This window comes from Megalops cyprinoides, chromosome 25, assembly GCF_013368585.1.
Source record: "Megalops cyprinoides isolate fMegCyp1 chromosome 25, fMegCyp1.pri, whole genome shotgun sequence".
Classification (NCBI taxonomy): Eukaryota; Metazoa; Chordata; class Actinopteri; order Elopiformes; family Megalopidae; genus Megalops; species Megalops cyprinoides.
In genome coordinates this window covers 8,726,921-8,751,174 of record NC_050607.1, presented here as the reverse complement: position 1 = coordinate 8,751,174, position 24,254 = coordinate 8,726,921, and the positions used below count along the sequence as shown (strand labels likewise).

Genomic DNA, 24,254 nt, shown 5'->3' with positions numbered 1-24,254 from the left:
TTTCAGTTACGAATCCTGCTCCTTACTACTATGCTACACATTGCCTCATTGGTCAGAGGGGTGATTGTGGGCAGGTGAGGATGTATCCAATGCCTTTGTGCCACAGGTGTGCTGGAGGCTGGACTTGTGTTCAGTCACTGCTGTGTCTATGCAGCACAGCATGACCTTGCCTTTGTTACTACACATGTAGCCAACCCAGGTGAGAGATCACTGAGTGACCTCACCACACCCACCCATACATATTTATCCTTGTGTAATGAATGCTGAAACTGGATAGCTAAAGTAGCCTAATTATCAAAGTGGTCCCATTATTTTGCCAAACTAGGCATGTTTCAGAATGTTGCATAAATGTTTTATATCTTCTTTACATCTGTGCATTTTCCTTATTTGGTACCGAGCCAAACGGTTTCCTTTCCGCCCACCATTAGTAAAGTTTTCACTTCTCACTCTCTCATTTCAGTCTCAGGGTCAGAGAGATACACGTTGGAGTGAATTAATAAAATAATGTTCGACCTTTATTTTATGCTGAATTGTATTTAAGTAGCTATTTGCCTTCAAAGAGAGAGAACATGAAGTTTCTCTAGAAATAGGCCTATCTTCTGCTCAACAGCAGTTTCCAAAGATATGCCGTGCTGTATATTTGGCATCATATTTTAACTCGGATTATAAATAGAGGCGTCAGGTGCAAATTTACATTTCTCGCTTTTCTCAGTTTCATTATTCACAGTTAACCTGCGTGGCAGACAGCAGACAGAAATAAACATTACCTGTTGGACTATGCTAATCCTGATTATAGACTTCCCACCTCTAGAACTGTCGCGCGTTGCGCGTTCAAGTCGCCCCTGACTTGTCAAAGAGATCAAGAGTCCGAAAGGCTCAGTCCAGCATGCCAGCTGCACGTGCGTGTACAGGACACGGACACTAGCAACGCAAGGAACTAGTTTAGATAAAATACCCACACCACAATTAATTAACAGCGGCCGGTATAGGCTACAGCGCAGTCGAGATGAATTAATGGATTAGGGTTAATGTTAACAAATCATCTGATAAATTGTCTAGTACGCTCAAGATGATGATTATTATGATGATAACGATGATGCTGATGATGATGCAAATGAGAGTGTGATGATGAGGGTGGGGGGATTCTATTCCTCGCTGCAGTTTGACAAAAATCAACCTGTCGCAGGCGCTGATCCCCCCCCCCCTCAAGCTTGACGTTGACGTCACTCATGGCCAGCAGCGACGGTGCGCAGCCCGTGTGACATGCGTGCGCTCAGGCAGAGAAGGGGCAGCTGGTGGAAGAGTTGCCACTGCTGGGTTCTGTGGATCAGGGCCCGAACCGGGTCAGTCTGGGATCCGCGGGCGTGCCTGGAGTGTGCGTCTCTCTGCGTTTATCATTGAGGCTGCGTTATCACCGCCGTCCCCCCAGCCAGCGCGACAGAACGAAGCTCCGTGCGAAGGAGCAGCAGACCCATCCGGACACGAGCAACGGCTCGGCCAGGGAAAGGGCGCAGACCGTGTTAGGAAGCAGGTCGGTGCATCTCAATCCCTGTGTCAGTTAACATACTGGCAGAATAAACAGCGGAGCTCTTTTATCTGAAATCAATCACAGCTCACGCACGGCTGTTTTTCCCCTCGTCTTCACCCGACGTGTGAAATGAGGATTAACGAAATTGTGTTGCTACACTGGCGCTGTTCTGTCATACGAGCCGGAGAAAGTCGGATTTTGTTGAATACAGGTGTTCTTTGAGGTGGAAAAAAATAGAAACAAAAAGAGGCGGACGGAATACGATATAAATCTGAAGAGAATACCTACCAAAAACACCGGTTTCATCACTTGCCAAAAATGACGCTTCTCGCTCTCTGGCCTCAGAAATTAGTCAAAGGATTCTGAAGGTTGTTCAGAAAAAATTATCTCCGTAGCAACCGCGGGACTGCGTCTGATTCTAAGGTAAACATCTCTTTCAGTCTGTGGCTGTTTTAAATAGGAACGTGGCTTGCATTTATTCCTTTCCTACAGACATTCAGCTAGGACTACAAGTTGCAATTCAATGTCATTTGTTCATCTCGCAAGATATTCCGCGAGGACGAAGGTAAAAGTGTTATAGCAGGAAAGCGCGCGGGTGTGTTAGCGGTGTTAATGCTTTTTGACAGACCGTCAGGCGGCTACAGGGAAAGGGATAGAGACTCAGCTGGCTTGACCAGCTCATAGGCGGTATATTTCCCAGGGTCGACAGCGGAAAGATACACAGACGTTGCACAGAGATGCGGGATTTGCAAGCCTCTCCCGGACAACCCGGGCAAGCGCTGCGAGCCATTTAGCTTGTAGTACAATAGCTTGTGCGGGCACGCTAACCCTTTGACAGCTGTTTGGGGGAAATTCTCAGTGAGCAATTACATCCAACGGTGCTCTGTATTTACTTTTGCTCAGCTGTCTCAATTATTGCATATACCTGGTCGTATTCCAGGTCAATAAATCCATCTGAACTGGTGTGAAATATGGTACCCGGAACTCCTGCAGCGATGCTTCCAGCCGCAGAAGCTGCCAAGATCTACCAGACCAATTACATTCGGAATTCCCGCGCCATCGGAGTTCTGTGGGCCATTTTCACCATCCTGTTCGCAATCGTCAACGTGGTGTGCTTCATCCAGCCGTACTGGATTGGGGACGGCGTGGACACGCCGCAGGCCGGCTACTTCGGCCTCTTCCACTACTGCATCGGGAACGGGCTGTCGCGGGACCTGACGTGTCAGGGGAGCTTCACTGAGTTCAGCTCCATCCCCTCAGGCGCCTTCAAGGCCGCGTCCGTCTTCATCGGCATGTCCATGGTCCTGGTCATCACCTGCATCGTCTGCTTCGCGCTCTTCTTCTTCTGCAGCACCGCCACCGTCTACAAGATCTGCGGCTGGATGCAGCTCGCCTCCGGTGAGTACCAGCTGCATTCGCTGTTTTTCTTCTTTATATGGGACGTGCATCAAAAATTGTCCAGTTACATTATAGTCCAGATGTCCATTACAGCCGCACAACCACGCGTGTAGAAAAATTTGGTCACGACACGACTCACAGACTTCAGGTCTGATGTGGAAGGGATAACAGGTTCCTCTGCGATATATGACCGAAGCTGACGAGCACTGAATTGAATTGCAACAGAGTAATGTCAACAAATCTATTTTATGTAGATGGTTGTGTTTCTTTTCTTGAAAATTGTTTGAATAAAACGAAGCAGGGATCACTTTGGATCACCACTTTAGAATCCAAAATTGACATAGACACGCCACAGTCTCCAGAGTTTCCTTCACTGTGAGAGATGGTTTTCATTTAAACAATCTTTGAATTCTTATTGATCTGATGATAGAAAATGTCCTTTAAGATGCATTCAAACCTGGTCGTTATCGCAAAATAACAAATCATGATCAAGTGAATTTTGTTACTTTCTTTAAACTGTTGTAGCCACAACTGGTACGGTGACCCACGTGGAAAAATGCAATTCACTTTACTTTACAACTTTACTTTAAAGCTTAAAACATAATTAGAGTCAAGATTCACTCTTCTGAAAGCACGGTGGTGAGAGTGGTGGCAGTTAAACAAATGCGCTTTAAAAACTGTGAAATGACAGTTAATGCTTAAATCGTTTTAAGTACCACATGCATCATTGCAACTATAACAACTTACCAATTTCATTAACGGAGCATAAGATCACACAAGGCTACAATTGCTTTCTACCACATTTTAATTAAAACCCCGCGAGCGCGTCAAAAGCTAGCGAACCAGAAGAAACTTGATATTGTATTTGAATTATAAGTATTAAGGTCATATTACTTTCAAAACGGCCAATCTCTTTTAAATTGTCAAGTGAAATATGAAGGATTTCAACTAATGTTGGTGTTTCCAACGATGTCTAAAGGCAGTTTACTGATGCAGAACTCGCAGAAAATGTCATTGTCTTTAAGAAAGTAACCAACTGCAAACCGAAGAACTCCTGAGTCACTTTGACATTTTCTTCTCAAAATAAAAGAACCTGAGTTTAGCTGACCTAGTCTGTCTAAATTATAACCCACCATTGATTATGGTGATGGCACCAAAAGTATGCAACTAGTGTTCCAACTGTTCCAGACTTTAGAAGGTCTCTGCAGACATTTTGTTCATCACGATACATGAAATATCTGTAGCCCGAAGGGATGTCCCAGACTGACTGAGGCAAGGGAATACACCAGAAAGGCATATTTACAGAAATGGAACAGGCCTGTATTACACATAACGATTTAAAAATAATCAGCAGTAACATCATTCTGTTCAGCTCGGCCCTGAAAAACCCCTGTATTAAATTACAAAGGAAAGTGACAGGACAAAGGTGAAAGGTAGATGAACAGTTTTTAGATATCTCAGTCCCCTTTCTTTTTGGTTTTCTGAGAGACAGCTGCCTGTTTGTCAGTCATGACGCATGGGTGACTGTACACTTTTTTGGGTCTTTAAAGGTTAGAGGAGGTCATAATTTGTGTGTTTTTCATCTCACAAAGACATCCTATGATGGGCAAATTGAAAACAGGTTTACACTATAAACCCCTCATTAGACAAGAAAGGCAGCTCCTCCTGTGCAGATATTGCACTGCTGCGGAGGAGCTGGCCACTTTCTGAGCTGTGCACTTTGCAAGGTAAATTTGTGCGGAGCTCGTTCTCAAAACAAGCACAAATGCAGGGATTATTTAGAAGAAATCCACTGCTCATCCCAGACTCAGGTGCAACATAAGACAATGTAATGAGTGCACTCTGTGTGTGTGTGTGTGAGAGAGTGAAAGAGAGAGAGAGAGAGAAAAAGAGAAAGAGAGTAAGTGAGTAAGTGAGTGTGTCTTCGTCTTTACCAGATGAAAGGAGGGGAAAGAAGCAGTGCTTTGAAATGGACACAGGACCAATAGAGTGGGGGGTGGTGGTTGAAGTAGCAGCCACGCTTATTTTTTCAGAATAAATAAGCCTTACATTTGCAGATACTTGTATTAGAAGCTCTACTGTAAACTACTGCTGTAGGTGCCCTCTGCATTTATTCATAGCCTTGATTAATACCTCTGACATTGTGTTTTCTGGGATAAAATCCAATAACATTTGTGAACAATATGACTGTGCAGCGCTAGGATTAAACCATAACATTTTGGAAAGATGAAGAAACTATTCAACATATAATGTTTTTTTCTTTTATAGCATGTTTTTGTTCCTATTAAGACACTGATTCATACACACGCATGCACATGCACACACACATGCACGCACACACACACAGATGCTTGAATACAGTAGGATGTTTGCTAAGAGGGTTGCTGCTGACTGTTTCCGTGATGCAGAGAGTGGGGTGGCAGCACTATGTGTGATCTTCAGCACTGTGAAAAGCAGTGCTGCTAATGTAGCAGCTTCACCCCGGCAATAATCAGAGCCGTACCTCTCACATCAAACCAAGCACGTCCTTACCATCAGCTCCTGTGGACAACGTTGAATCAACGCTCACCTCACCAGTCCTCCAGCTAAATGCGCCCATCTCCTCCCACTCCCACTACACTTGTTTCACCCTCCTCCCCTGTACATTTCCCTCCATCTCTGTCACTCTCCCCCTCTCTCCCCCCTTGATAAATTGGTAAGTTGCCCTGGTTGAGCGTGTCTGCAAAATGATTAATGTCATGTAACCAGGAGCATCAGCACTTAATGGTCTTTCAACATGTCATGCCAAACAGAATAATTGTTTTAAAAGGTCAATATTCCTTTTGGCAGTTGGTCTCCATTATATGTGTTGCTAAAGCTTCCATGAAGATGCTATGTCAATAATGTGACATTGCATCTTCATAAATTATTCATTATTGTTCATCACCCCTTATTACCACATTATGCAAAATTGTCTTCCCAAATGTGATATGACACAGGATGTCACCTGACCTCAGAACAGAATTCCTGCACACACGCATATGAATGCTTTCTAAAGCTGTTACACTGTGATAACGAAGGCATTAGTTATGCTCCTCAAATGGTTTAGGAATGTCTGCTCCATGTAGTGGTGTGACCCGTGTGTTACCAGTGCTTTCTTAATGCTAGAATCTTTTAAACTGGTCATTGGCAACCTGCAGGAAATTCAGAATCACAAATATGAAATCTAGGTGAGTGTTGCTGAGGTACACAGAGGAGTGTCTGCTTCACAGCTGCTCCCTTTTAGGAGTTCAATAAGAGCAGTGCCCCCTGCATATTGATGGCCTGCAGCACATCTCTCTGGAGCTCCTGTTTAATAGCGCAGAGAACATCTCAATACAAGAGTATTGGGTGTGCAGTGCAGGGAGGCACTCGAAGAGCTTCACCGGGACGGGGTTCTAAATGTCTGCTTTTGCCCAAGCATATTTTCAAGAAAGGTTTTAAAACGTGTTTCTCGATTTAATGACCTCTCTGAGGAATTCTTCTTGTTTGTCAGGTGTATATACACACACATCACTGTCTGTCTGCACCACCGCTCGGTGCTCACTGAACTGTACAAAACACAGCTGCTGAGAAAACCATCACCGGAAAGGTGTGCACATAAGAGGGCTCAGCCTCTGGCCCATGGTCTCCTCTCCATCTCTCTCCCCTTTTCTCCACCTTTTTCACTCTCTCTACCTCTCTCACTCTCTCCCTTTCTCTACCTCTCTCACTCTTCACCTCACTCTCACCCTCTCCTCTCTCACATGCACACACAAACACACAAGTGCACACAGGCACGCCCCCCTCGACACACACACACACACACACACACAAACCCATACAAGCACACACTGTCTGACACACACATTCTTTTACACACTTTCTCACGCACATGGACACCCCTTCTCTCTCTCCCTCTCACACACAAACCCACACACTTTTTTTCTCTCCCACATGCCTTCTCTTTCTCCCTCTTCACACACACACTTTCTCTCACACACCCATACACGCGCATGCACACACACACACACACACACACACACGCCCTCTCATTCTCTCCCTGGCACTGCTGCCCTCCAGACTATGCTCTAATTAACTGGGAAACGCAAAGCAGAGCTGTCAGCGCCTGCAGAGACAGCCAGACACTGAGGTCAATGGGAATCATTTTCACACTCTCGTTTCCCTTTCCAAAATTTTCGGACATGTGACACACGTTTTTCTAAGTAGAGTCAACGCAGCTCCTGTTATCCTGGAGAGGCCCCCTGCACTCCCATCTCTCACATTCTAACACACTCCAGTCTCAGGCTCTAATCCCTCACACCACCGTCTTTCACTGTAAACAAACAGAGGCGGGACTGATCATTTGTCCTCCGTTGAATTCAGCTCAGATATAGGCTGGAACCCCCGTCTTTGGAACAGAACGGCAGCGCAGAGGATTTGGGCAGTGCAGCAGGACTGTTAATTGGTGAACAGATAGGGGAAGGGCGGGGATAGTGGCCGAGGGGACGCTGGCAGTGTTCTTTGTTGATGGTGTGCATAAGTAGCAGACAGCCCTACGCTCATTACCGACTGAATGGGGTCTCCTGAGACAGGAGTTACCCATTAGCAGGTACAGATAAAAGGCCCGTTTGGGTTCCGGTGTCTTGCTGATCCAGGAGTCTGGCGTCTCTCCGCAGCATCACAAGTAGCGATAATGAGGGATGGACTCTGTGACGTCTGCTTCCTCTGACAGGAACTACTGCTACATGCCTACAGGGTGTGTGTCCTTGTGTGCATGCGTGTGCATATGTAAGTGTGTGTGTGTGTGTGTGTGTGTGTGCGTGCGTGCCTCCATCTGCCTCTGCATGTGTGTATCTGTGCCTGTCTCTGTGCATGTGTAGTTCTGTGTGTGCGTGTGTGTGTACACAAAACGTGTCTGTTTTTGCGTGTCTTTATGTGCATTCATATGCACTGGCTTTGTGTGAGATGTTCTAAGCATCATGGAATCACATGTATAAAATGGAGGCAGACACACTGTCCTGCCCTTGAGAGAGAGAGGAGGGGGAGGAGGGAATGAGGTAGGGATGGGGGACACGAGCAGGGAATGATAGCAAATTGCTGGGGGGGACTGAAAGAGATTATAGTGGGGGGGGGTGAAGTAGGAAGAAAGGGACTCCACAAGTAAGAAGCCAAAGTGGAGACTCAAGATTCTCAAGAAAGGATGGAATCCTCTCTGCAGAGTGTTCTGATGAACAGGTGTGTGACGTGGAAGCTCTCTCCTAGCCACTCTGAGGGTTTTAGAGCAGGTCTTTCACAGGTCAGGAAGTCAATTATGCAGAGACCTGTTTTGTGGGGGGAAAATTGTGAATAAAAGACATGGCCAAACTGTGCCCTCCGAGTCACCAACCAGTAACAGCGATCCGGAATTGGGTAAGAACAAACACGCACTCATCTCGCGCTGTCTCTTCCCCTCTCAGTCCGTCTGTCTCCCTCCCTCCATCTCCATCTCAAAGGGGACGGCCCTGTAATCCTGACAGAAACCAACACGCCTGGAAATTGTGCAAAAAAAAAAAAAAAAAAAAGATCAAAAAGCAGGCCGAGGGTGATTAAAAAGGTTTGCTCCCCTCTAACTTCCGTTTATAGCCTCCTGGGTGTCGCCGCAGCAGAGGTTCATTTGAAGTGTGACCCTTGAGGACAGCGCAGCCAGCCCGCTGAGTGACGAGCGTGTCACCAAATAGAGCAGTCCTCACGCAGCATAAACGCATGCAGACACAGGTGTGAACGCCCTGTGCCAGGAGGTGCTGTGTGACAGCGTGTGACATGGAGATGACAGGTTTATTAGTTGGCTCAGACTCCCACACTCTGTGGTTATTCGAGGGACGGATATTAATTAAAATATGTTTGAACGTACACTTTCGCTCATATCTTTTTGTGTCTCAAACAGACCTCTTGAGCCATGCAGAAAGAGCATAGAGCAATGACATGCAACTCAGCACAGATTAGTTAGACCCATTTGAGTGTTCCTGGAAACTATAATGGGACGTAGTATAAGCTGCCAGTGATTCATAATAGGACACACTGTACACTGCAAGGGGCTCGTAATGGGACACACTGTACACTGTCAGGGACTCGTAATGGGACACACTGTACACTGCAAGGGGCTCGTAATGGGACACACTGTACACTGCCAGGGACTCGTAATGGGACACACTGTACACTGCAAGGGGCTCGTAATGGGACACACTGTACACTGTCAGTGACGTATGACATGATGGTGGGGTGAGGCTTCAGCAACCCAGAATGCAATCTACCGTGTAGTGCGAACCAATGACCAGTGTGAACCAATTAAAACACAGTACAATGGGATAAGCCGATTGCACCACCCTGTTCAGGGGTCACGAAGACTCACTCCCTCAGTGCTGTTACCCAACATTGTGTAGGTCATACTGACTCCATCAGGTTGGAATCCTCTGCAGTTCAAGCTGAATCTGTTGCTGAGCTGTTTACTACACCTACCTCACATGTGCTACTGTGCTAATCAATTCTAGTTTTCACCTGTGCTAGCTGTCCAAAAATAGTGGGGTGAAGAATTGCCCCGTCTTCCTACACCAAATACAACCAAATGCTTTGTTCAGAACAGAGGGAGAAGGAGGTTAGTTGTTACAAGTTCATCATGTGGAAAACTAATCAGCCTAACACTTTTTGGGATTGGTCAGTATGTTCAGGCTAATGCTTCCACTATCAATACAAGTTAATTACATTTTCACTGCGCTTTGAAATGAATTTTATCTGCCATGCTTTGGAGACACTAAGAAAGATGAAGAAATGCGTTATTAAAGTTGGTTTTTGAATATCTCATCTGAGTGGCCGTTTCAACCAGACTGCCAAATGTATTAATTTATTTGCTTAGCAGACAACTTTTACCACAGGGAATTATGGATCTTATCTCTATACACATCAGCCAATGACAGAGCAGCATGCTTAATGAAGCAGCACCCTATGGGAACGTCTTCCTCTGTGTACTTCCTGATTCTCAAACACCTTTAAGGACATGGGGGCCTTCACTGGGTCTCAGGAGCCTGTCATAAATGTTTCCCAAGGGGAATCTGGGCTCAATCGGCATGTGAGCTGATCTGGAGCAGGTTCCCAGAAAGCTTACAGCTGCTCCAGGAAGACCAGTGAAGAACCAGGCCTGACCTCCACGTGTGTGTGTGAGTGTGTTGGAGGCAGAGAAAGATCGCTATTAGTCTTTGTGTTGGTGTGCAGCCATTCCTTGGCGGTCTCTGTAGATTTGTAGTAGTGTCGGTGTGCGTAGTGCTGTGTTTGTACAAAGTGGCAGCTGAATGTGTATGTGCCGCGGGGCCTTGTGTTTATGGGAGTGAAATACAGTGCCATCGATTCACTGCTACTCCCTGCCATTCCTTGTCTGCCCATGCGTAAGCAGCCCCCTGGGACCATCGCTGAATTAATCCCCCCTGCTTCTGCATGCATGGCAACCGCAGGGAGCCAGAGAAACGAGCAAGCGAGAGACAAACCCCTTACCTCTCTCCCCCCCATGCAGCTGTGACACTACATCAGCTGCCCCTTTCTGGAGATGTGCTTACCTCACCTAGGGTGTGTTTACAACATATGGTCACCATGGAAACAGGAGGGTTCCCAAGGCGTGGCTCAGTGTGCAGGCACACCTGTATCTCCTGAGTTCAGCTGCGTCACATCTGCCAAGGTGATGTGCGCATAGTGCAGTGCACAGTTAAGACTGTGTGCAGGGCGCACGGGTACTGCGAACGACCCAGCTGCATAGAGATGCTGCGCGGCGATGTAAGCACAGGTATTAAAGAGTGTTTTCTGATGCGAGCAACACAGCGCACCAAGCCCGGCTTCTCCACGGCTCATTAGGAGCCAATTACCTGGCTGTATGGAGGTAGAGTCATTACTGCGGCTGTGGCAGCATTCTCCAGCACTTCCTGCTGTGATTGGAGACCTTCACCTCGTCTGTTTAATCCCCTGTAGCAGACAGGCTTGGCTACCTGTGTGGGGCCCACCAAAGGGCCCATGCAGGTCTCTCAACTACTGAAAGCAGTGTGGAGCGGGATGACAGTTACACTGAACAGTGTACAGTGGGATTAGGATTACACTGAACACAGCGTAGGGCTGGATGATGGTTACACTGAGCAGTGCAGAGTTGGATGAAGCTTACACTGAACACAGTGTCAAGCCAGAGGACTGAAATTATCACAGCCATGTAGCCTGTGCTTTAGCCTCCAGCTTCGCAAATGCATCAGAATGTGAACTGGCTGAAAGCTTTGAAGGATGCTAGAGCTTCCTTGGGAGCAGAATGTGCAACAGCAGTATGGCTGGAGAAAGTTAAAAATAACTGCTGAACCAATCTTATTCTCCATGGAGCTGTCCTCCAATCAGCATGGAGGCTGTCCAGGTTGATCTCTGACCCCTTTTTAATCAAATTAACAAGAGCACAGCTCTGTGCAAGCTAATTCAGAGTTACTGCAGTAGACCTTGAACTTGTGAAGGTGATGTAGAGATCTTTATAGCCCCTCCACACACTCCCCATCAGATTTTTTGAAACCTACCTCTAAAGTAACACTTCATTAACAGTGTTTTAATTAAGAAACACAGTCAGTTGAATTCAATCTAATTAAAGCCAGGAGGCGAAGGGGAGCATTCAGCCAGTGTTCACAGATTCTATTATGAGTACCCACACCCCCCCCCCCCTCCTGCCAGCAACTACACCTCCCCTCCCAGACAAACACCCCACACCCCCCCCTCTCCGGCAAGCAACTACACCTCCCCTCCCAGAAAAACACCCCCCCCCCCCACCAAGACCATCACCACACCTCCTCTCCTAGACCAACACCAACACCTCTCCTACCCAAACCCCCCCCATGCCAGCACCCCTGACTGCTGGAATGGGGGTGAATGGCCTCCTGTTTCCTGCAGGTTGCTATTCAGTCTGGGCTCCAGGTTGAGCAATAAGGCAAATGTTTCTGCTTTTGCCCCTCCCCCCTGCTTTCCCAGAGTCCCGAGGGAGTGTGGCATATAGATTTCCCATCTGTGTTAATCTGCAGGACCACCACATGGGTGCCAGGGAGACGGACATCTGATTTATTCCTCTGTCAGGGATAAAAAGGGGAGGGTGGGGGGGGGGGGGGGGGGGGGGGGGGGGGGGGGGGCAAGGACACTGTGACCTGTTAAACCACTCTTAGCAACAGCGGCGGCACTGCAGCATGAGCGTGTGTGCTTCAGAGAGACAGCGCGCATCCCCACACTCGGCTCTCGGAGGACTGCTTTCATCCCCAGGCTGGGAGAAAGAGATGCGAGAAATGCTGTGATGGGATAGTTAGACCAGGTATGTATTTATAGCTATAGTTAAAACAGTACAGGCCACAGGACGGCCAGGTCTTTGTGATGCAAACGGCCAGACGGCCAATCACATGCTGGATGCTCCTGTGAGCCAGCTAGTGAGGGGTGTGTCACAGGACTAACACACTGACAGACTGTACAGGGAATTAAACCGTACAGCACATGACCTTCCGTCTCAAGTAGAGTTATTTTTATTGAAAATTCTGTTGTTTTTATGGCATGCCATTTACATATACATAAAAGCTCAACCTCAAGATGAAAAAAAGAGATCCCCCCAGTTGGATTCCCTATATCCAGCTGTACCCACACATGAGTGAAAAGTAAGCTTCGCGAGTCGCCTGGGATAAGCAGTGCTATTTGGGGCGATAAAGTTTGCGTCAGGGCCTCGGAGTCTGTGTGAAACCTGAGTGACACCGCTAGCTCCCTCATCCTCAGAACTGAACAATATTAATACAACCCCACCACACTTCAGTCAACTTCAAAGGCAGCCCGCAGACACAGAGACGCCTGTGGAATACTGAGAGACGCTGCCTGCCTCAGCCACGGCTTCCTGCATATTACTCTTTTATAAAGGCTGGAGGGAGCCCTCCGCGCCCCCCTACCTCGTCAGTGGAAGGACCAGGTGAAAGATTCTGTGAAGGACTCGGCGAGGGGTGAGGGATTAGGTGACGGGCTCACTGAGGCGTTCGGGGGGCGGTGAAGCATCCGGTGAAGAGTTTGGAGGGGCGGTGACCCTGATCCTGTTGCAGAAGGCAGGGGCTGATCATGCAGCTGTGTGCAGTATGTGTCAGCAGGTTTGTGTGGATTATTACTGCACAGATTCACCGACCTTTACCTCATCTGGATTGCCCATCCTATTTACTGTTCCCACTCTATCAGCAGATCTACACACCTAAGGATCAGTGAATCTGTTCAGAGGATCTGTTCAGAATCTGCACAGCATTGATCCAAAAAAAAAAACAGTGGGTTAGCATAGCAAAGGTGTGAAATACATGCCCTTAATTTATGTGTGAAACATAATGAATATTCTCTGTGGGAGGATGATGTAGCTGCCAAATGTATTTGTACTGGGCTGCTCATGACCTGTTTTCTGTTTCTGGGTCTCTGGTGAAACTCCAGTCAGGTACCAAACAGGAAGGACTACTGCTCCAGGGTGAGGGCAGTCAAAGCGTTGATACCCTGTGTATGGAATAATACCTTTTACTAGTCTGTAATGCACAAAAAATGTACATTTACTGGGCAAATATAGTGTGTTCTTCACAGGAGAAAAGATTGCGTACTTTCGGAGCAGCAGATTAATCAATACAGGTGTGGCTGTAGGAAGTGAAACAGAATCCATCAGTAGTATTGATCTGATTTGCAGACAGAAGGCACTTGTATATGACACATATGTGTGAATGTGAGCAGAGACAAAGGGGGTTTGTATGTGTAATTCAGCTGGTCACAGCTTTTTAAACTCGCAGCGGCAGAAAATGGGATTCCGAGGGGCTCTGGAGCCGACAGATGTGAATCTGATTATATGGCTGCTTTGATGTATGGAGCTCCCAGCAGAGTAGAGGCACTGAGCTCTGTAGTGAGAATCCACAGGGGTAAACCCAAATAATGCGCGCGCACACACACACACACACACACACACACGGTAGCACAAATGTACCATACATATATACACACACATGCACACACCCCCCCCCCCACACACACACACACGGTAGCACAAATGTACCATACATATATACACACACATGCACACCCCCCCCCCCCCCCCCACACACACACACGGTAGCACAAATGTGCCATACATATATACACACACATGCACACATCTCCCCCCCCCCCCCCCACACACACACACACGGTAGCACAAATGTGCCATACATATATACACACACATGCACACATCTCCCCCCCCCCCCCCCCCCCCCCACACACACACACGGTAGCACAAATGTGCCATACATATATACACACACATGCACACAAGATCTCTGTATGTACTGCAGAAACAGCATATTTTTACTACCAGATAGTGTCTCTGGAACACACTAGTGAAGTGATCAAGTGTGGCAAAACCAGCATTGCATTGCCCTCTCACCACTTTGGGCAGTAACGATGTACCAGCAAAGGTTCATGAACCATTGAACTGCACTCATTCCAAACAGGGTGTGGATGGGTGTCACCACTGTCACTACTGAAACACATATGTGAAATAATGTTGAGCAGCGAAATAACTCTTTATTTGGGGGCTGCGCTTGACTTCAGTTTAATGGGTCATTTTCAGTGAGTGGAGATAATCTGCTTTAAGCTGCCTTGACCACAGGGAGTGTAATAATCTAATGCACTGCAGGCAGCTGGGCTGCGATGCCATGACTCACCCACTTACAGCAAGAGCAGGAGGAGCAGCAGGGACCCACACAGCTTTCCACACTGCTCTAGCTCTTACACAGAAGCCTACACACCCCTCCAACTTTTACACACCACCTTACACCCCTTTTAATCGCTTGCAGACAGTCCTACACCCCCCTCCAACTCTTACACACAGCCCTATGCATCCCTCTGTCTCTTACACACAACCTTACACCCCCACCCACCTCTCACACTCTGTGTACCACCCCCCTCCAACTCTTGCATACAGCCCTACACACCCCGCATGCTTGTAACCCTGGTAACCACAGCAGCACACTATCCAGGATTCAAACCTACAAACTACCAGTTTGCTAACTCATCCATAACACAGCTCCTGTAGCTTTTCAGCATCATGCTGTGATTGACAGCTCCTCTTACAGCTTTCCAGCATCACGCTGTGATTGGATAGATCCTCCTGAAGCTTTTCAGCACCACACTGTGATTGGACAACTCCTGCAGCTTTTCAGCTTTGTGCTATGATTGGACAGTTTTTCTCTGCAGCTTTTCAGAACCAAACTGTGATGGACAGCTCCTCCTGCAGCTTTTCAGAACCATGCTGTGATAGGACACCTTTGACTCTTATGTCTCATTCTCTAATCTGGCTCTAGTTCCTTAAAAAATTATGGGGGGTGATCACAAACTGCACTGCCTTGAGTAAAACGAGTTAACATGTAAAGGCAACCATTTGCTGTTACTAATACATAACTATTCTACATTCCACAAAAATGATGACTGCAGCTATGGGTTCCAGTTCATATATAATGAAAAATGATGATTAAAATTATTAGACTTTAACGTAGTTGTATAGGATCTTTCATTTTTGTAACTTTCATCTTTCATCTTTTCAAGTCCTGCCAGTGACCATTCAGTAAGCGTGTGCTGCTCAAAACAATGGACCGCCTTCACATAGCGTGTTCAGATGTGACTATAAAATACATTATAGGATAATAAAAATGCACTAGCGATGCGCATAAACCCACTTTCACACAAAGCATACCATTTGACAAAGTGTGTGTGTGTGTGTGCGCGTGTGAGAGAGAGCGTATGAGTGCATATCCCTTTCCAGGCTTATATCAAAATGAATTAAAACAGTGTGATCCTCTGAATCAGTGCATTTTAATAAGCACAGCCTTAAGGCTTCAGAGTGGCTGACTCTTTAGGAATGCAGTTTATCTGCGGCAGAAGCACTCCACTCTTACTCTCAGTGTGATTCAGGCTCTGTAACAATATCAAAGACGAGGGCTTTGAACAAGCTCCAGTCTCTCAGCCAGGAGGGGCTAAGCGTCAGTGTGTCTGCCCAGTGTCCACCTGTGCTGGAGAGAAGAGATGGAGAGTAGCCACGGCCTCGGATGGGCTGAGAGATGGAGGGAAGACACTGTGGCTCAGTGTCTTTACGACACAGTGAGACTCGTCATCAGTATCTCCAGTCAGGGCTCTGAGTAACTGCCTTTCACTGTCTCCTCGACATGAAACGCAGAGAGGAATGTCTCACAGATCCAAATGAGGAGGTCTCCCTTCCCTCCAAGTCCAAATGATGAAACTACAAACTGAGGGCTGGATTTATGGGGGACGGTACTCAGAGCAGTGTGGTCTAACACAGAGGATCAGAGAGGAAGATTCACGCGTGTCATCAATCACAGGGTAAAGAATGACACACTGGAAGGGCCGTTCCACACTGTGGAAGCAGGACCGAGGACATCCTATGGAGATTATCAGCGCTGCATCATTACGGATTATAATTATTAGCTGAAATAACAGCTGAAATTCACACTGTTATCTCTCGTTTTGTTCAATGGATGCACAAACTGAGTGGTGAAAGAGCACAGGAAATAAGTGGGAAATCACATGTCATTTCCTCCTTCTGTTGCCCTCTGTACAGCTCCGTATTTCCCCCCTCCCTCCCTCCCTCTCTGTGACACAGTGATTATCTCGTCATTGTAAGAGAGGAGGGACAGCGCCCCTCTGTCATTTCCTGAGATTATCCAGCACTTAAATCCCATGCCCGCCTCTGCCTGGGGACCAAGCTGCGTCTGTCCGGTGTGTCTGACTGCGCAGTATCTGTCCACCGCCTCTTTCTGCGCGCCGGCGCCTGCGGCTCTATCCTCGTCTTTGTTCTGGCAGTTTCAACAGCTGCCTCACACTGACCGCAGCCAGTACTGCTGGTGTGTGTGTGTGTGTGTGTGTGTGTGTGTGTGTGTGTGTGTGTGTGTGTGTGTGTGTGTGTAGTGTGTAGTGTGTGTTTCCATCACCGAGTGAATTAAAAGGGCAGGGGGAGAAGAGAGGATGGCTTTTAAAAGGGCAGTAGGAATAGCTTGTTTTCACATTGTATCCCTCCTTCTCTCCCTCCCCCTCCCTCTCTCTCCCCCTCCCCCTCCCTCTCTCTCCCAGGTACGTGCCTGGTTCTGGGCTGCATGATCTTCCCTGACGGCTGGGACTCGGACGAGGTGAAGCGCATGTGCGGGGAGCAGACGGATAAGTACACGCTGGGGGCGTGCTCAGTGCGCTGGGCCTACATCCTGGCCATCATGGGCATCCTGGACGCCCTCATCCTGTCTTTCCTGGCCTTCGTACTGGGCAACCGGCAGGACAGCCTCATGACAGAGGAGCTGCTGGGTGACAGCAAAGGTAAACCCATATATTATAAATTTATCATGCACAGGTAGACCTTTTCATTGTTAAACTTCATTTGCCAGGTGATTGCCCACGGGATTCTATTTAAACCTTCATGAATCACTTGGGTTGCTAACAAAATGTTAGCTTCACCTCACAATTTAGTGTCATCAGCAAATGTGACTACTTTGCCTTTAATGACCTTGTAAAGGTTATTTATGTACATAAGGAGCAGCGCAGGTCCCAACACCGATCACAGTGGGACTTCACTTCTTGCAGCTCCTTGCCCAGATGTAGTCACTCTGATCATTAATTTTGAATCAAATATAACACAGACCTATTTCATCTTGATCAGCTTATACCATACCTTGCCAAACACCCTTTGAAAGTCCAAAGATGTCAGAGCATGAGCCCGATCCGAGTCAACAAATTTCAGTTTCCTTGAAGAAGTCCAGAAGAATTTAAGCATGATTTTCCTGTCTGGAAACCATGCCGACTATCTTTTATGGCACTTGCAGCTTAAGCAATGGCAGACAGAATCCTCTATGACGCATAGCAAGGTGACTGGTCCATGTACAGAAAGTCTGTGGTTTAACTCTGACCACGTCTTATTGGTGTTGCCACCTTAGCACATTTGTCACTAAATCTGTCCCCATCAGTATTTTTTCTTTCTCAAAGCACCTAGCTCCAAATCAAGGACATTTCAGCAATATTTTTGGAACTTAGCAGAATGGGTAAATCAAAGTGGCACAGATATTTTCCCACATATTGTCATTTGTGTCATCCAACCAAATGTAACTGCATGCTGTGTACAGTGCTGCTTCTGCAAGCCCAGCACCCGCCCCTGCCGAACTACATTAGACAAGATTGACAGGTGGAATGACGAATCACGGGTGCATACGCAATTACCTCACAATGTGTAACACTGTGCCATATGTGGAATGACGTCACAATGGAATCTGGCACTTTCTAGCGATGACACCCTGAAGAGACCTGGAGAGAGAAAGCATTTGTCATCAGACCAGCCTAGTGCTGCATCACTCTGCATTCTCAATGGATAATGCACACAAGTGTGTACATTTATTCATAAGCATGAATTCACCAGTCCCTCTTCCTGTTCCTGTTTCTGATATATATTTTTCCTTTTGCGGGAGCTGAATCATGCTTTCTGTGCCATGCAAACAGGCTAAAGCACAATTTGGTCATGCTATGCCAGTATTGAGAGAATGAGAGACAGCACATGATGAAAAATTCAAATTCTCCTACATTGTGATAAGTTCCAGATAATTAGGGGAAAAAATACTTTGAACATTTTAAATGATCTCTCCCCATGATTAAGAAACGGAATGATGAAAAGAAGAAAAAATTTTCTGAAAGAAAGAAAAAAAGAAAGAAAAAAATTCTGAAAGAAACACGATACCTTTGGCAGCAAGGTGTGTGTCCAAGTGCTACAGCCTGAGGGACAGTGGGCAGGAAGCATGCCCCTGGTATACTGCAAAAGTGCTTTGTGTATGTATACGTTTGTATTTTTAGAAGAGCACACATGTATTTGGCTTTGGCAGTACTGCACACCTGTCTGGTCATGCTAATAAAGCTTGAATTTGTCAGAGGGAGAGAGAGACGGGGTGAGAGCAGGTGAGAGTGAAGGAGAGAGGGGAAGGGACAGATGTAGAGAGTGAGTGACAGAGAGAGAGAGGTGTGGAGTGTGAGTGATTGAGAGTGAAGAAGAGAGAGACAGAGAGAGGCAGAGACTGTACTCATGTGTTAATAGCAGCCAAGGGCTCCCGGGTGATGGATTACTAATGGTTGTTTGCACAGCTTGCCATCAGCCCGTCAGCATGAATCACAGACACAATAAGCCTGCAGCGAACCCTGCCAATCAGAGTGGCTGGAGGGGGCGGGGCCACAGACACAATGAGCATGCTCTCTGCCTACCACAGTGACCGGAGTGGGAGGGGCCACAGTCACAATAAGTATGTGCTCTGCCTATCAGAGTGACAGAAGTTAGAGCAACCAGTCAGGGGGGACACACCAGCAGGGGCTGTGTGGGTTGTAGATCAAGGATCCAGCAGTACTTCTTTAAATAAATACTTCTTTAACAGCTCTATAGGAGAGGTGCTAAGGGCAGGTCACACGGGCAATGAAACTGCTCTTCCACATATCACTTTTGATAAAGTAAAGGTTGTTTGATTTTCAAGATGTGAGCAAGTCAGATTTTTGTAAAAGTTCCCCATTTAACAAGTAAGTTTAATTTTGCTAATATCACTTTCCTTTTTCCGTATTATGCCCTAAAACAATATCAAGCTGCCATCCCATTACTAGTTTAGTCCTTTTGCTGCCATCTCTTGGTTGTTACCAATACTGCCAGTATATTTTTCCATCTCCTTGGCTTGCCTCAAATGATCAGTTGCACTGGTTTGTCACTCATCACCAATCACAATTATTCTCTTCCCTCCCTCTTTTTCTCTTTCTCACAGAGAGTGGACATGCCTAATACACAGGTGAGTGCGCCGAAACTGAAAAGTAAAAAGATCGGATAGAATGCCCTCACCCCTCAGCTCACAGACAACATCCCCGTCTGCACTGCCCCCTTGTGGTGGTTAAACATACACAGACTTGACAAGCCAAACGGTGAATGTTGGGTTAACTCCTATCTCTGCAACACTGCAGTGGAATTAATATATGCATACCAGATGTTCAATAAAATTTAAGGTTGTCTTTTTGGATCTGCCACTAATGAAAAGCCTACTTGTCAACAGTGCATTTCAGTGAATCAGTATTGAACAAGTACAAATGATCCCCTATTCTCTCTGTCCTACAGGTTTGCTGGTGCCCAGTAGGGGCCAGTCTCAACGTAATTTCACTTTCCAGCTTGTTACCCATGGTTCTGAGGGTTGGAGTCTCTCCACAGCTGTGGGAGGAAATGATGTAAAAGAAGAGACAGAGGGAAGGAAGAGAGGAGAGGGAGAGAGGAGAGTGAGACAAGGGAAGGAGAGAGAGATGGAGAGAGGGGAGAGAGAGGAAAGAGTTGTGTGATGAAGTGAAGAGTCACCCTACAGCACCCAGAGGCCCCATTATCTTGTACAGACTTTGTACAGTAGAGTTTAGATTAGAGTCACCTGCATTAAAAGATATGGCACCACACTGAACACACACATACTCATCAAGGCATCCTGCAGACAGGGGACCTTGTGTTAAATAAAACAAATACAGTAACAACACAGCATATTTCTACTATGTTTCTCACAGTCATGTCCTAGTTAGTATGAAAAGTTAATTCTCTTATGTGGGTGTCAGTGTATTTTTGGTGTTTCTGTTTATTGACTTAATCTGACTGGCTTTCTCTCGACTCAAAGTGGAGTCTGACCAGTTCAGTACCAGTATAACTAAACTCAGCTGAGCGTGCTCGTGCTCGAAATGTGGAATCTGAAAGTATAACTGCATTGTACTGAGTGTGCTCTAAAGGTGGAGTCTTCGGTTCTGTATTATAGTATAACCTCATTCTACCGAGCTTGCTCCGAACGTGGAGCCTGATTGGTTCTGTACCACAGAATAACCACACTGGACTGAGCGTGAAGTCATGTGGTAGGCCTTCATGTCTGGCCCTGACAGACAGACAGCAGCTGGCTCTCAGGCTCCTGACAGCCACATGGGGATGCAGGAGCAGAGACTCTGGGATGGCTGGACTGAACAGGAAGTTTAAGGAAGAGGAGAGCAACAGGTGAACTGAGCCCCCCATCCCCCCCCCCCCATCCCCCATCCAACAGTGAGAGATCTAACCTGTATTTACACTGAACGTGAAACCGAAAGCTGGACCACACTCTAAATATTTTTACTGTTTTCCTCCTGGCAGTGACAACACAGACAGATCACCACATTGAAGAGTCCATGTGCTTATACTACAGACATTTCAGTGTACTGAATATATTCACTATATATGTTAATCCGTATATTTTGTCTTAATGAATCTGGATTATGTCGGTGACACACGGTATTGTAAAAATATTGATATAGTTTAGTTTCTTGTGCCATACGATATATTTTGCCAATACTGTTGTGTTTACAGTGTGTCTCCTGTGTGTGAACCATACCAGATTCAGCCAGGCTGGGTCTGTCCTTACAGCACTACAAGCCCTCAGTTAGGGCAGGGAAGCCAATCTTCTCTTCAGTCCTCCTACAGCACTGCACTCCTCTCACTCTCAGTCTCTCCCTGGACTAATGTTGACAGAGTTAAAGCCAGATGTTCGGATTGGTCAAAATCTGGATGGAGCGCCAGCAGAAAGCTGAAATGACCTCTGATGTGGAAGGCTGGTTTCACATGTCTGTCTGAGAGGCACGTGATAACTTTCACTGCAGCTCCAAGCACTGTGAGGGAGAGGAGCTGCCCGCTCCACCAAACACAGGCTCTGTGTGTGTGTGTGTGTGCTTCAAGTGCCGTCCCCATGGAGATGAAGGAAGCAAGCCCCTGAGACAGAGCTGTCAGATTCTTGCAGCAGTAAGAAAGACAGGGCCGCCTTTTTTCCATTGAGTGCTGAGGAGGCTGAGGAACCAGCCCTGCTGCCCTCGCATGGGAAATTAGGAGCAAAGGATTCTGGGATTTCGAGATCATTTCAATACTCACAAGCAAGGAGGATTCTCTTGGCCCAAGAGGGAGAGTGACCGTGTAAGGGAGACTGACAGTATAAGAGAGGCTTGATTCAGACAGGGGGGCGGCAGACAACAGAGACAGCGAGGCCTACAAGAATCTTGGCCCTTCTTCCTCAGCCTGCACTCTGTCAGAGCATGCAACGTGCTCCTTTTCAGGCTCTCAGCTTGTGGTGTCAGGAGATGGCAGGAGAGCAAGCTGACACTTAAACGTGGTGACCCGCTGTGACTCAGCTGCAGTGGAGATCTCAGCACTGCAGAGGAGATCACGGAGCTGCAGAGGGGTTAGCAGTGTGTCCTCACTCATGTATTTAAGACACGGTCACACACTGAAGGTGCTCATTCTGGTGAGTAGCCACACACACACACACACACACACACACAGGCTCCATGGGCGTAAATTACGGGGGGGATGGGGGGGTTGTAACCGCCCCAGTAATCAAAACCGGCCAATACAACCCCCCCAAATAATCATATTCATGGAGACCTCAACCCCCCTAATGTTCAACCCAAACTTTTCCCTTCCTTTGCTTTCTGTGAGCACGGCATTGTGTGGAAAGTTACTGATCCCGTAAAGGGCAAAGTTATGTTATTATACTCATTTGACCTGTAGTATACAACAGGTCAAATGAGTATAACAAGCGGTAATAAACTGCAAATTGAACCCTCCCTCCTTCTTTCTATTTCTTTCTCAAAGCTTCCAGGAGTGCAGTGCCTCAGCAGAGACTGAACAGGAGGGTGTGTTGTGGAGACCGTTGTGTGTATGGATCAGGGAGGGAGAAGAGCTTATAGCTGATGAGTGACCTGGGGCAGACACTAGCAGTACAAAATGGTTGGGGGGGGGGGAGGGGGGACTGGGGGATAGGGGTGTCTGTCGACCTCTTTCCTGTATAAATGCCAATGTAAATATGCAACAACTATACTAAACTGAATTTCCAAATCAAACCAAGGAAAAGAAAACATAAGTGTAACAACCATCCAGCTGAATAAAGCCTTTCACCGTATGACCTGGCTGTGACTGGCGTTTTTCATTGCTTGCAAAGTCCACAGTGATGGTTAATACCTTCAATCCATCAGAGGTGTCGCGGAACGCTGTCAAAAAGAATGTTCGCATCAGACTGGCAGCGGGTCTAGGCAGAGGTCTACAGCGCCCTCTTGTGTCGAACACATGCAGTGGGCGCTTAAATGTGTCACACCGGTGAGGGACAATGTCCAGGTAGAGTCCATCGACAAGCAAAAACAAACAAGAAAGCTAAGTTTCCACGCTACTTAAGGCACACACGCAAATACATTGTCCGCCCGCAGCTGGCGTAATGCCTAAATGCACTAATGGATGTACACAACTTTCAACTTACACCGGAGACAATAGCAGAGTTTTCATAAGGGAAATGCAGTCGTTGAAGCATGTTCAGTTCGTCTTCAAGAGAATATGAATGTGCTCAGGTGTTTCTCGTCGTTTTTGCTGTGTAACTGTCAAGTTAATGTCGCCAATTCATTGTGGGGTTTTTTTGTCAATGCTGAAACATTGCCACCAGAGGGCGTTGCATTTCCGGACAAAATCATAGGAACTGACTGTTCCGCTGACCTCTCGAGAAAACGAATGACAAGTGGTCGTCCGGAGTGAAACATAACCTTGAATCACGTCAGCCACTTTCCTTTTGGTGGTGCAGGGCCTGTGGTTTTGTTGTGAAATTAAATTAATACAAATACTCGTTTCACTGGTAAAAGCAAGAAATGGCCATTAAACGAAACCCCGCAAATTTACCGATTTTATTCACATTTAAATTTATTCGTTAGACGCTTTTATCCAAAGCGACTTAGAAGTGACCGTCGTGGCTTGCCTTTGTCTCCAGAGGAGTAGGTATGACGCACTTCTTGCATTTCGTAATTCTAAAGCAGGACATTGTGTGCCGTACAGATTATAACTATTATATTAAAATAAAGGGGGGTGAGAGTGGTTTTGTGGATAGATACAGCGTCTCTGGTTGTGTCCCCGGCGAATGCATTGTGTGTAATGCTTTGCCCACCTGGTCCTTGCTTTTGCTCCATCACTCAACCAATACCGAAAAATCTTCACAAACTTAAAAACACCTTACCGTTCCCTGTGGAGATTTCCCAGTCCCGGGCAGAAAGGCGAGCCGCTGTGTACATGTGTATGGAGTGGCGGGGAGGAAGGTGGCTAAAATGAGCTCACCTGTCCGTTGTCCTCAGCCGTGAAGCTGCCAAACAGCATCCCCTCGTGCAGAGCCCCACCCCTCATGCCATAAGGTGAAAGTAAAGATATTCACGCTTTTACGGTATCAGTAACTTCCCA

The 24,254-nt window shown here is 46.9% G+C and overlaps 1 protein-coding gene across 2 annotated transcripts; it reads left to right on the top strand.

Annotated features, from left to right (window-relative positions):
• The first annotated feature begins 1,236 nt into the window (after window positions 1-1,236).
• Window positions 1,237-22,751, top strand: LOC118772218 (LHFPL tetraspan subfamily member 3 protein-like). Of its 2 annotated transcripts, XM_036520524.1 has the most exons (5): window positions 1,237-1,951; window positions 2,469-2,926; window positions 17,075-17,311; window positions 19,774-19,797; window positions 20,118-22,751. In XM_036520524.1, exons 2-4 carry the CDS (start codon window positions 2,500-2,502, stop codon window positions 19,788-19,790), a joined length of 681 nt encoding a protein of 226 aa, XP_036376417.1. In that variant the 5' UTR covers window positions 1,237-1,951; window positions 2,469-2,499; the 3' UTR covers window positions 19,791-19,797; window positions 20,118-22,751. The 2 variants fall into 2 exon arrangements, with proteins under 2 accessions (XP_036376417.1, XP_036376416.1); XM_036520523.1 differs by lacking the exon at window positions 1,237-1,951 and having other exon boundaries at window positions 1,964-2,926.
• The last annotated feature ends 1,503 nt before the right edge of the window (window positions 22,752-24,254 follow it).

Coding starts and splice junctions, on each gene's coding strand:
- LOC118772218 (XM_036520524.1), top strand. CDS start 2,500: ATGGTACCCGGAACTCCTGCAGCGATGCTTCCAGCCGCAGAAGCTGCC. Junction 2,927..17,074: donor CTGGATGCAGCTCGCCTCCG/GTGAGTACCAGC, acceptor TCTCTCTCCCAG/GTACGTGCCTGGTTCTGGGC.